The sequence below is a fragment of the Merops nubicus genome, unplaced genomic scaffold (genome assembly GCF_000691845.1).
Source record: "Merops nubicus isolate BGI_N331 unplaced genomic scaffold, ASM69184v1 scaffold16913, whole genome shotgun sequence".
Taxonomy (NCBI): domain Eukaryota; kingdom Metazoa; phylum Chordata; class Aves; order Coraciiformes; family Meropidae; genus Merops; species Merops nubicus.
Window position 1 is genome coordinate 12,338 of NW_008601107.1, and position 13,902 is coordinate 26,239.

The window sequence follows — 13,902 nt, forward strand, 5'->3', positions numbered from 1 at the left end:
GAATGCCATTAGAAATGAGCTGAGCACTTTTTAAACCAGAGACTTAGTGTTTTCCCAGCTATACCAAGTCAAGCCCTCAGTTCAAAGGCATTCAGGTTGCCTATACTTAGAGATGCTTCTTAGCTGAGTAATCCAGATCTGGTTTAAATCTTTAAATTTGATAGTTTTTACTTTGACGAAACTGCAGCTAGGACTGTGTTGGCTTCAGGTTTTTCCTGCGTGCCTCAGTTCATCCAGTGGAACATGTTCGGTTGTAGTTTATTTGTAATTTTTTAACCAATTTGAAGTAAGCTTTGAAGAACCAGATAATTGTTGTCATCAATTTGTAGTGAGCTTAGGTTTTTCCTCCAGTAAGACAGCATATTTGATAATCAAAAGTTGGTAATAACTAAAACACGAAAGAAGAGATGTTAATTGTGAGTTTTCAAATCTCTGATCTGCAGTGCTTGCTATTAGATTTTTGGACAGTCTGATGTATTCTGGAGCTTTACAGTTTCCTTGGGATGGAGTGGCCCAGTCTCGGGAGCCTGGGGCTTACCAGCTACATGCAGGCTCTTCCAAATGTTCCTGCTGCTGAAAGGGGGAAAGGAAATCATGTCTTTATTTCAATCACTTGACTTACTAATTTGTAACTTAGTCGGCTCAGCTGATGCCAGGTAAGATACTCTTTATGTTCTGCAGCCTAGCTCTCATTAGCTACAGCTCATACATCTGACTTGTAAATGTGATTTTAAAAAGATGGACAGTCCCTTAATATTTTTATCTAACAGTGCAATGTTGTCTGTTACTAGATAGTTTACTCTATAAAAACCTTATTGTTGGTACAAGATGTCAAAGTCTACTTCCTTGAGGTTTTAAACCTTATGCCAATTTTCTATTATTGTGACATAAAAAGGTGCAAACCCAAATATATTTGTAATTTGGTGAACCTCTGTATCTTGAGTTTTGGAGTTTGAATGTAAGTTTCCCCTTTAATTAGTCTTGGAGCTTAGGTACTAGTAATTTCTTTTGCTTAAATTTTCGTTCAGTATCTGGCAAGATGAGTAGTGTTTCCTAAACATAATGGGTAGTGGATGTACAAGCATATGTACAGTCGGAGTGCACCATAATAAACACATTTATGTATGGTGTCAAAAGTTTTACCTTTATATCATGTCTTTCACAAATGCGTGTGGAACTGTACAAGCTTCCTGCAGCTTTTGTAGCTGTAATAAAATTTACATCCTTATGTCAATGTCTGTAGATGTTCATATTTGTCTCCTCAACCCATGTTGGACTTTGATTGCAATTAACATTACCCCTTAATAAATAAAATGTTGGTTATGGAGGGTACCTTTGAAAGTGATAGTGCATAGCGATGCAGGACTCTTAAGTTACCTTGGGTAGCTAAAATGAATGTTTTCCTCGAGCCTAATGGCTTGTCAAAATGTATTACTTACCTTATCAGTTCAGACAAGAAAAAGATTAAAGGTATTAAAGTTAGCGCAGTTCTGGCAGGTTTTGGTTATGCAGATTTGTGAAGCTTGGTAAAAGACTTGAGCTGTGCTTCTCATCCGATCTCATAGAGACAGTTCTTTTGATGACTGAAATTTTGTGATCATTTTTCCTATTAGTGCCATCTAGCCAAGGAGTTAAAAAAATCTATCATTGTAACTTGTAGCCACGTGGGCTTGCTTTTTGCAAGTAAAACAAGCCTGAAGTTATTCTCAGTTTTTCATATTTGAGTATGGAGAATTCCTATAGTAGCCTCAAGAGACTTCCATCAAAATTGTACAGTGCAGGAAAGCTTTAACACAATCTTAAGACACTGTTTGCTCTACATTGACTATTTATACTTGGTTGACCTAAAATAGCTAGGAAAAAGGTTGTTCATGCCTGGCTAGAAAATACCCACACCCGGTTACTGTGCATAGGAGCAATTTCTTTGAGATATTATTTCAAAAACACAGTGCTTACTCATTTTCACCCTATACCGTTTTCAAGTAATAGTCAAATCCTCCAAACACGTCTGGTAACCACAGTGTTTGCCTTAAACTGAAGTTCCTTGCGGGTCTTCTCAGCTGACAAAGTTGAGCTTTATAAAAACTGCTAAAATTAGCCAGCCCGTCCCTGCTGATCTCATAATATTGGAATAGACTCATAAGTGGTCTGGTTTTTAAATCCAGTATAAGTCTAATAGAGCACACTTTGTTGAGTTAATTGGATGTGGTGCTTTCAGAAACTGCACCTTTATTTGCTTGTTGAGTTTTCTTTAGATTTCTGTCACTAGTCAGGCAGTAGGGTGTGAAAGCATTCCATGTAGAATGCAAGAGACTTTCAAAAGTACTTCTGTCCTAAGCTTGTGCTCTGCTGTAAGGAACTAGCACTAGTGAATGTTTGCTGGAGACTTAAACAGTGTATGTGGTACTTCACCAGATCTGGGTCAGTTCAAGTATTTTTAACTTAAATTTAAGTTTTTATTATAAATAAAGACATTTGCATTCACATGATTTCTTATAGTAGTAGCCCATAGATTAACATCTGGGTTTCTTTTGAATTGTGAGGGCCCTCTGGCAAGCAAATAGAAGAAGATCCCTCATTTTGAAACATACGGTCTGTAGATCTGATATTAAATCCTTCTGATTTTGTTCATATGAACCAGCCACCCTTTGTAGCTACATACTAAGGGCAAAGTCAGCATCTAGGAATCAGTATTCGAAGAATTTGTCAGTTCTGATATTCTAGTAGTTGACATATTTGCACAAAGAAAGTGCAGAAACATGTATTCCCAGAGGTTGAGATTCAAACAGCATATAGGGAAAGGAGTACATGAACTGTAATATTACGAGAAATTTTAAGAAATTAATCCTAAGGTAAGTGTCTGAAGTAATACTTTTTATTTAACTATATTTCTCTTACCGTTGACTTTCTAATGGCCAATTCCAAAGCTCTGGTCTGGAAACCTGAACATTTTTGCTTACAAGTAATTGTAAGTTCTGAGTATTTTCCTCAGGTGAGAGGTGTGATGATCTTCTGAAGAAGTTTCCTTAATAGGAAATTGTCATGCTTCGGTATCACAAATGGCTGGAATTAATAACTGTAACGTGAAGACAGCCTTCAATGTGATCTTCCTACAAGAAGTAGTTGCGTGTAGCTTGGTGATCAATGGGACTTTGCATTAAGCCAGCAGTATGCTGGTGGTCTATTGAAATATATATTTTGTGGGTTTTTATAGCAGCCTTGGACTTCTAACAACTCATGCCTTCCTTTACAGGGCACAAAACTATGGATAATAATGGAATACCTGGGTGGAGGGTCAGCTTTGGATCTTGTAAGTATATGGTCTTTTTTTGCAATATAAGTACTAGTGAACTTTATTTCATTGTGCTTTCCTATCTCTTTAAATCTAGTCCCTGGAGACAGCTGTTACATCACTGCTACATTGTAATGCTCCAAAAAGTATGAATTTGAATGGTAGTTCTGTTATACTGAATTGATTTTTTTATTTATTTTTACTGTTCGTCTCTAAGCATTAGGAAGCATTGATTTATTTTCGGTCAGATAAAAGCCAATTTTTTTTTTTATTTTTTTTTTTTTTTTTTTAGTATGAGAAGTACTGTTCTTGTCATATGTGGTGGATTTTGGGGTTTTCAGTTCTGTCTCTCTCCTGTCCCCTCCACCCAGTAGAGTTCATTACACTTGAATAAAAATGTTCCCTTTGGGATTTGGTCTCAGGAATGAATGAAATGTGTGTCCACAGAGTACAGTTAATTCTAACTGGTTAAAAAATGTTGGGTTTTCCATTTTCAGGTATTTTCCATTAAGCATGAAAGTGCCTTTCACTTCAGATAGTGTAGCATTCAAGAGAAGGGTGTAGCTTAGAGGGTGCAAGAGTATGATCCACTGTTTGTGGATGTGGTTCCCCATACTTTCAGTACAGCTCTACCTCAGCTGTGAAGCTTAGAGACCCACCCTTTCCTGTAAGATAATATAACTCAGTCTTTGTGTCATTCTGAAGGAAAAATATCATGTCTTCAGTATTACAGAATGGTGTCAAGTATGTATATTTGCTAACAGTGATCCTGCCTGGAGGAGCTGAAGTATGTGCTTAACTTCACAAATCTGTTTAGACTTCTTTATGAAATTACATCAGTTCAGCTATGGGAATGCAGAAGCATAGTAATTATGTGTAGTATGTAGTAATTAGTAGCTCTGGAACTTTTTGGGAAGGGTTCTGTGAGGTACGCTTAACAGTTTTGAGTAATTGATAGTGTCCTGTGCAGTGTCAGAAATAGGGAAATAACTTTTACTAGTGACAACTGAAACCATTCAACCTTCAGAATATTAAAACTTTTTTTTTTCTTCATTTGCCTCCTCACTTTACCGTAATTTCATGGTGTTCTCTGTTTCAGTGCTGTGTTGTTGGTGTTTTTCAGTAGCAGAATCACTCACCTTAATTGCTTTTGCCTTGTTTACATAGCTTTCTAGTGTGCAAAGTTTACATTTATTCCATACTAGCAGCTTTATAGTAGCATGTTATGTTCTTGATCCAAAAGCAAACATAGACTGAAAAATGCTGAAACAAGAAAAAAATGCATCATTAAACTGAAAACCCACAGTCAGTAGTTTAATTTATTTTGAAATAAACTGGGTTTCTTAATTCACTTAAACATACAAAATTCAGTCTGCTGTGTTTGCTGCCTATAGGAAACTGACTTTTTGGGAAGTTAGTTCTAGTTTTTCATGTGCTGCATGCTAAGGGGAGTGGATATCGTATATGGTAGAAAAGTAACAGCATTTTCACTGTATTACAATTGAGGAGATGTGAAGATGATCATTCCAATGGCACCTCTTTCTGATAGAATGGTCACATACTTCGCCGAATATTTAGTGAATTCTGTTAGTTCTTTACTTTAAAAAAAAAAAAATCAAGTTTAAGGTTTTATTAAGCCAATAAGGTAAACTAGATACAAGACTAAAACTATTTTAATGTATCTTTTCTCTAAAGCTGCGTGCTGGCCCATTTGATGAGTTCCAGATAGCCACCATGCTAAAGGAAATCTTGAAAGGTCTTGACTACCTACACTCAGAGAAGAAAATTCACAGGGATATAAAAGGTGCATAACATTTCAAATGTTACTTCGTTAAAGCCTTTAAAAATTACAAGAGCAGTATTCTAATTTAGATACTATGTTATTTCCCCTTGGTAGCTGCCAACGTCTTGTTATCAGAACAAGGAGACGTTAAGCTTGCTGATTTTGGAGTTGCTGGGCAGCTGACAGACACACAAATTAAGAGGAATACCTTTGTTGGAACTCCCTTTTGGATGGCCCCCGAAGTTATCCAGCAGTCGGCATATGATTCAAAAGTAAGTACGGGAGTAGAACACTTTTGCTTTCTATTTGCAAATCCAACAGAAATTACTTTGACTTTTTTGATTTTAGCTCTGTCAGTGTGGAGAGAAAAAAAAAAAAGTTTCCAATTACAGGGTTTCCAATGGAAAATTAAAAGTACAACTAAAATTGTCTTTATGCAGTAGTTATATGTCACTAAACTCACATGCAGGACTCGTGCAAACTCGCCAAGTAAATTGACACTTTAACTGATGTTAAGATTCCTTCAAAGAATCTTCCTTAGTGTTTTGTGTTGTGGATGGGTTAGTTTGCTTACAGTTTCAATTTAATGTTTCACATATTAGAGTTTATTACTGTTTGAATTATTAATTAGAACACCATCAGAACTTAGCAGCTTATTTCAATCCAAGGTGGTGGCTGAAATGTTAGTCTTATCAGATTTTTATAAACAGCTTTGCATATAGTTTCTTTTTAATGGTATTTCTTAGGACCTGTGTAGTGCTGAACATTTTGGCACATTTGGCCAGTTCTGAGAAGGAAAAAAATAATTTGAATTACAGGATGGGTAGCTGTGGTAGCAATATTATAGCTTGTACATTTTTGTCATGGGAGCTGTTGATGGACGACATTGCAAAGGAGAGTTTCTCTCTGTGGACTAGAGGTAGAAAAGTAGACCTGCTCAACATTTTTCTGAGGATTTGGAACTGCTGCTAGGAAGTATGATAAGGAGGGAACAGTGCCCTCTTCTCCTATGTGCATACCCACAAGATAACCTAGTTTGTGGTTAGTGAAATGGCAGTGTACTTCAGTGCTGGCACTGAAGTACCTACACTCTGTAAACAGGGGCAAGAAATGTAAAAATCTTGGTGTAAGCAAAGTAATACTTTCATACTGATGTTTCTTAAGATAGCTGCACTTGTGATGAGCACATAGAGAAAAGACTGATGAATATCTGAGGTGTCCTGAAGATATTCACACTGCAGACTTCCCCAGGATCATTCAGACTTGAAGGAATTTGTGTACCTGTCACAATGGTCCTTGCTAATGAGGCAGAGTATGTTCCAGTTCTCATGTTTAGGGTTTCAATGGTGCAACTTTAATCCCTAGGGCATTTTTGAAAAGCACTCTACTGTTTAAATGCATGTTGTCCAGTCAGAGTGAGAATAATTCCTCTTCTGCTTGCCCTGTGTATAAATCAGCTGTACCAGCTGATTTACATTCTCTAGCAACCTAATATTTTGCCTTCCTTAGCTTCTCAAGAGCAGTGTTGCAAGAGCAGCATACTCTCCCTGTTTTTCCTATGCCCAAAGTCTGCTGGGAAAGCACAAAAGATGCAAGCCAGATGAAGGGCTTGAGGCAGGTTGCCCTTCAGTTTCTAGACTAACACAGATGTGGGTTTTTTGCATCTGGACCGAATGTTAACCTTTCTTCTCTCTCTACTTCATTAGAGTGATTAGGTCAGCCTTGAAGCCTTTCTAGTAAGAAAGGAATCTTTGACATTATCTACTTAGGCCAAAAGTAATTTTATTATATAGATGCAGTGTATGTGAAGACTTCCGTTATTTAATAATACTTACTATCGCCCTTAATTTTTTACTAAAAGTAACTTTTCCCTTTCTCAGGCTGACATCTGGTCATTGGGAATCACTGCAATTGAATTAGCCAAAGGAGAGCCTCCCAACTCTGATATGCACCCAATGAGAGTTCTGTTTCTCATTCCTAAAAACAATCCTCCAACTCTATTAGGAGAATTCAGTAAACCTTTTAAAGAATTCATTGATGCATGTCTGAATAAGGACCCAACATTTGTGAGTATATGTATATGTATGTGTGTGTGTGTAGATGTTTTGGTTTTATTTCCTGCTCTTGTGCTTGTGCAGTATTTTGCTGATGTAATGCATCATAGTTGATTGAAGTAACTTTAGAGACTGTATTTTCCAGTGTAAGTGGTAGTAGTGGTTTTAATGGCTCTCTCCATCCTAGTCTCTTTTGTTTAAAATACTGAGAGGAGGAGGGAGAATGCTGAAAGGAGGGATGGTGGCAGAGGCAGCTTCCTAAAATGCAGTCAAACCTAGGATAATTTCAAAGAGAAACTTTCACAGAGGCGAGAATCTTAGATCTTTTTCTCCAGCAGGACTTTTGGTGTCTGTCTGAATTCTGCTTACAAGGAAATGTTGCATTGGAGAATTTTGATTAGTCATTTTCCTGGGTGTGTACCTTCTAGCGTAGAAGGATAAGCAGTGTAGTCTGTTTGACATGATCATATTTTTAGAGTGCTTATAAATGGGCATTACTGGCTTTTCTCCACTTCCTCTTTCACTAACTTCCTGATACTGTTTGAGTTAGCTCTAGAAGTCAGTTGTTGTACTAAAGCTCCCCTATTAACATTTAAAATCATGAAATGTTAGCATAACATTAAATATTTAAAGTGTTTCTTACAGCGCCCTACTGCAAAAGAACTTCTGAAGCACAAATTTATTATGAAAAATGCCAAGAAGACTTCATATCTGACAGAACTGATTGATAGGTTTAAGAGATGGAAAGCAGAGGGACATAGCAGTGATGAAAGTGATTCCGATGGTTCAGATTCGTAAGTTTATTTTTAAGTTAGTCACTTTTGATCTTTCTTTTTTCCTTTTTTTTTTTCTTTAATAATGCTACTGAAGTAGGTTTGTTGCAATTGACTCATCTTCTGGAAACCTTCTGTACACCTGTCTTTGTTCCATATGTTTTTCCATTGGCTTCTTTCAAGAAGACCCCTTGTATGAGCTTGGACTAATGCATGTCAAGCTGTGCACTCAGTATCTCTTTAAACTTATTCTCCCTGAACCCAGTGTTGGGTCTAAGTGCTCTGTATTTCCTAGTCTCAGGTTAGTGGTTATACCAAAAACAATGAATCACAATTAGAAATACTGCAGAGCAAGGTTGAGGTGTATGAAGAAGTATGCATGTTATCTGTGGAACAACATGATTATCAGATAACTGTTTTAAATGGGATGCCATGGAAGAACGCGGGGATAGATAACGTCTCCTTCCTTCGATAGTATTTCAGTTCATTCAGCATCTGAAGTTGTTGTTTTGGGGTTTAAGTTCATTTTTCAATACCTGTTCTTCTTATTTTAAAGAATATGGAACTAATCCATATAGATTTATTATGTACTTGGGCTACCTGTGCTTGCTTAGTGTTGTGTTGTGGCCAGTATTATGTACATCTCACCTTTTTTTTTCCAGGGAGTCCAGTAACAAAGAAAATAACTCTCATCCAGAGTGGAGCTTTACTACAGTTCGGAAGAAGCCAGATGCAAAGAAGCTACAGAACGGGACGGTACGTACAGTGTGAAGAGTTCTCTCAAAGTGCAGCTTTTGAACACAGTTTAAGGAGGAGAGTTATAAAACTTAGTAATTATTCACTTTTCATAAGAACTGACATCTTTCTGTAGTTCAAGAGGTGATATTTGTTAGTGATATTTCCTATGCACATGTCAAACTTAAATGCGAAAGGTACGACATACTAATAGATCAGTATCTGTTCATGGAGATGTGAATTTTAAAGACTCATAATATTAGAGGGGAAAAGCAGGACTGTTTTTCTGATGATCTATGGCATGGTTTCTGATGTATTGTCAGGCATCTGGCTCCACATCATATAATGTTTGTTGATGTACTGTGCCTTCGTTGGTTTTGTAATGTATTTCAAGGGCATAGATGAATTTAACTGAACTTTCAAAATGACATGGGCTGTGTTAAATGCAGTGTATACTTTGTATAGGAATACATTAATGTAATCCTTATTTGTTGACTTGTAGGATCAGGATCTTGTTAAAACCCTGAGTTGTTTAACGATGATAATCACCCCTGTGTTTGCTGAGGTAAGTCTTAAACAACTTTGAAAGTATTACCCAGCTATCTGATAACTTTTACAAGTTCTCTCTTTTGATGTGCTACTCAGCTCAAACAGCAGGACACAAATAATGCTAGCAGAAAGAAAGCAATTGAAGAACTTGAGAAAAGCATCAATATGGCAGAAGCAACATGTCCAGGGATCACAGATAAGATGGTGAAGAAACTTATGGAGAAATTTCAGAAGTAAGTTAAGGAGTTTTTTTCTATGCACTGTTTTTTATTTTTTTAAAAAAGTTTTACTTTAAAAGAAAAGTTTAAATTCACTACTTACTGACCTTCATATGTTGGGTAACTTGAGTATTAGTGATAAGTGAAAGATCTTCTGTGTCCAGTGCTTTCAACATTTAGCTTTGGTAGTTATACATAACACCTCTGATTTTTTTGAGTCACTATTTTCTTGAGAATGTCACTTCTGGTATTTTTTTTCCTATGAACTGTTGAGATGAAGGCATATACTAGCTTAGTGGTGCAGAAATAGTTATGCACTCTCTGCCAAGCTGAAACAGTATAACTAACAAAATTCTTACTTGCATATTTTTTATCTGTAGATTTTCTGTTAATGACTCATCCTAAGAAACTTCACATAATTGACTGCTCTTTCGTACGGACCCAGTGAAACCCACCAAAACTACTTCAAGCTTGGCAGTGCTTAGCTCATGAGCTCCTTGTGCCTTTTGGATCTTTGCAACATATTGATGGTGATTGAAGATTTGAAAGAAACTACGCGACTATTTTGTGGCAGTGCACATGGTTTTATATTTTCAGGAAATTATTTTGTAAAGAACAACTTTTAATATTGTAGTTTCACCTGTTTAATCTGATAAATGTTGAGGTGCAGTTTTGCTTTTAGAAAGAACCATTACTTTAGTTATAGAAAGTGCAAGTACAGTATGTTTTGATGCTATTTTGTTCCTGTACACGAGGCTGTACAGGTCTTTTGTATTCATGAGTTAAACTTTTGTAAATCACTAACAAGCTTCAGAGAAAACAGCTTTTTCACAAGCGTATTCAAAACATGTAATGTAGTGGCAAGGGTATTGCTGTAGCACCTGCTTCAACCAGCATATAATTATTGTGCCCTGAAAAATAAACCTGCAACAGTATCTATTATAATTCTAAATTGGTACATTATTTTAGGCAGCTCTATGATTAAATATATTTGAGAGCAATATGTCAATAGTTTGCAGGTGATATGTAGCAACAGGTATATCCTGATGTACAGTATATGTATTACCTTTTAGAACAGGTTTTGAAGTAGTAACTCAATCTTATACTATCATGGTAGGAAAATTTAGAGCAATACAGTTGAGGGGGTGGGGCTTTTGGCAATAATGGACAAAACGTGAAGTCCAATTTAACTTAATTTAATTTTTTTCCTCTGAGTTATACATGCCTGGGTGGAAGGGAGCCAGAGAAGCCGAGCGTCGCATGATACATACCTCACAAGCAGGTATAAGTGTAACACCAGCATTCTGTGTGGTGGTGTTGTTTCTCCGTTTCTCCTGTAAGATACTGATACACATTTTCATTCTTCAATACATTAAATACAGTACATCAACATAATTTGTTTATAATTTTCTGAAAGTGTATTTTAAATATGTATTTACCAGTTAATATGCAAATAACTGAGTTATAGATATTCTTTCACAAAAAGGTAGTACTGTGCAGTACGGAGTGATTTTTTTCCTAAAAAGCAGTTAAGACTATAAAGTTGCTTTCAGTTACATATTTATGGTACTGCTAGATGGGTAATCTCTTCTGGGTTTTTGTTTTGTTTTGTTTTTCCCTTTTTCAACCCAGTATGTATATTATGCTGAAGTTTTGAACTGGGATTGTTTTTCAGTACTTAGCTGTGGAACTGTTGGTGTAAATTTATTTTTGATAAAGGCTGGGTGTGTTTATTTTATAGTTCAAACCTGCACATTTTTTTTTTTTTTTTTTTTGCACAAAAGTAATTTTAAAGAATCTGAAATATATCTGCCAAATATTGAAAAAGTAATGGTGTGCAAGTAAATACTACGTTTTTAGTCAAATGATGCCATTACATCATTTTTATATAAAGGACACTTGTGAGAGATGGTGGTTAGATATGCCAAGGACAATTATTTTCAATGGTGCCTACACTGTAAAAAAATTACTTTTAACTCCTTATTTTAATTTTAAAAAAGTGTTTCTGTTTAAAACTTTCATCTGCTATATAACTGAAATTCAATTAGAATTTATATCTGAGAAAAAAGTCAGGAAATAGTTTTTGAAAACAATAATGTTATGAATTAAATAAATATTTTTATAAATGTAAAAGCAGCAAAAGTTGTAAATACAGTTGATCTGAAGCTTTACAAAATAACTGCATCACAGAAACAAATTGTAGTGCTCCTCTAGCTTCTGTAGTTGTTAGCCTTGTAAATCTGTTTATAGATTAAGCTTATTTCAATGTTTTGGGGGGTTTTAAATGGTTTAAAAATAAATATTTAAGTTCTGTAAACTTTCATGAGCTTGTTCTGTTGTGCATTTTATTTTGGATTTTAGTGGAAGTGCAGAGGTGTGGATATACCTCTTAGAAACTTGTGTTCTAGTTCAAGAAAAGCGTTCCTTGCAGAGTTGCATGGTTCCTTTGAAAAGGTTTGGGTCCTTCCACACTGTTCTTGTCTGAAGGACACCTGCCTGCTGCTATGCCACAGGGAATGGATGGAGCACTCCCAGGGTTCAGTTTGGTTCCATTCCTAAAGAAGAGTCTTCAGGATCTGTGTGCTCAGATGAACATGCAAAACATGAGATATCAGAACACTTCATTGTGGAGTGAAGGTACAAAAAGGCCTATGCCACAGTTACCTCAGCTTTCACTTCAGCAGTCTCAACCCAAATCTCATTTTAAAGAGCTCCATACAAATTTCTCAGAATTGAAAGCATGTTTTTACTTCCATTTCACTTCCCTTAAGGTGTTCTTTTTATGTGGGAGACTGAGGGGGAAAGATGACGGAAATGCCTCCTGAATTTTGTAACTGGTGGCTAGACCCTGTTGACACAAGGTCTTTAATCTATGCAACTCTATAAACAGTTCTGGGTAGGTAGGGTTAGTGAATCATTTGGGGAATTGGAACCTGTCCTGTTTGTGATATGACTGTAACAAGTTGCTGAACTATGGTGCCTCTTCCTTTTCCTCTGAAATGGGTGGAATGTACACCTACCTCATAGGACAGTGTGGGGAAAAACACATCCATGTGTGTATAATACAGCCTTGTTCTCTTATAGCACAGTCCACCATTCAAGAAGGTTTTCTTATTGTACTGCACAGGGCATTTCTGCACCTAAAGTCTCTGTGTATCATAGGACTATGATCTAACTCTTAAGAATGGATGTCTGTACTACTGGTTTCCAGAGAACAGTTGTCTTTTTCCCTCCCATGTGTTAGTTATTGATGAACTGTGTAATTTAATCAGCAGTATTCTGTTGCTGGCAGATAGCTAATAGAAAGATATATCAAAATATTCATGCAGGAACTGTCTTCTTGCTTGTTTGGTTTGCTAGGCTTCCCCCTGTAGATTGAGGAGGATTGACACCGATGCAGTCTTATCAAAGTAGTCTGAATAACAGAACAGAGAAATGTATTTGTTCCTGGGTAGGTGAGCCTGTTATTGATGTAACCCTTCTCCAAACCCTTGGTCTCTTCACTCCCCTAGTAAGCTTCTGTACAGTAAGCACGTAGTATGGTGAACACCCCTCCTTGCATTTGGTTGAACGTCTATAGCTGAATAGGAAGTACATAGGTTCTTAATGTGTTTGCACAAAGTTTAGCAATTGTTAAAGGTCTGATTTTTATCACACTGTTTTATGACTTAACACTGGAATAAAATTATTTTCCTCTTTGCAAAGTTTTAGTGGTGTGTGTTTTGGCTTGTCTTACTTCATTCTTTTTTTCAATAAACTAACAACACAGAGATGCGGTAAATACACTGAAACCTGTCATAGTGCTTCTTGAAACTGAAGTCTTTTGTGCACTGTATACAAGTTGCTGAACATCATGCATCTGAATTTCAAGATTAGCTTTATCTGTAAGTGATATTTTTATGTGAACCCTGGTTACTTCAGTCTGAACAGCCTGAGCAGCTTAATGTTTTGACTTAGTAATGCTGCTGTGCTTCCTGTCCCTTTAATAATCCTTGCTTGTGAAAGGGCTATAAAAGTTTACATTTTCCAAGTACTACTGTCTGTCTTTCACTTTCAGCAGCCCAAATCATCATGTCCCCTCCCCATCCTTGTTTTCTTCCCTACTGAAACACAATCACTTGTAGAACACAATAGAGGTTCTTACCTCTTTCGGGTGAATAGTGCTGAGCAGGGATTTAGTCAAGAGTTATTTGAATTGTTCCTTCACCTGTGAGCCGCTGCTTACTGGGATTGTTCCTTTATTTTAGTCAGTCACAAGAGAGCTGATTTATGCAATGAATGTAGCTTGAAGATGTTAATTTATGTCACTCATGAGGTGCGTTGTTCCTCTGCTGTTGTTGACCATGATGGAGGATGTGCTAAGGCACAGTGCACATGCTGTGCCCAAGTGCTCTCTCATCAATAGAAAAATCCAAAAATAGTTCCCAAGTCCTTGTTTCTCCTTCTCAGTGCTGTCTACCAGCACAGTCCTGAATGCCAAAGCTGGCAGCTCCTGGAG

The 13,902-nt window shown here is 36.6% G+C and overlaps 1 protein-coding gene across 1 annotated transcript in view; it reads left to right on the forward strand.

Annotated features, from left to right (window-relative positions):
* LOC103770636 (serine/threonine-protein kinase MST4) overlaps window positions 1-9,423 on the forward strand; it is a 20,036-nt gene extending 10,613 nt beyond the window's left edge. Inside the window, exons 3-10 of the mRNA XM_008937905.1 lie at window positions 3,254-3,310; window positions 4,988-5,096; window positions 5,190-5,347; window positions 6,956-7,141; window positions 7,775-7,923; window positions 8,565-8,658; window positions 9,140-9,202; window positions 9,283-9,423. Coding sequence (XP_008936153.1) covers window positions 3,254-3,310; window positions 4,988-5,096; window positions 5,190-5,347; window positions 6,956-7,141; window positions 7,775-7,923; window positions 8,565-8,658; window positions 9,140-9,202; window positions 9,283-9,423 — 957 coding nt within the window. The remainder of the gene's footprint in view (window positions 1-3,253; window positions 3,311-4,987; window positions 5,097-5,189; window positions 5,348-6,955; window positions 7,142-7,774; window positions 7,924-8,564; window positions 8,659-9,139; window positions 9,203-9,282) is intronic.
* The last annotated feature ends 4,479 nt before the right edge of the window (window positions 9,424-13,902 follow it).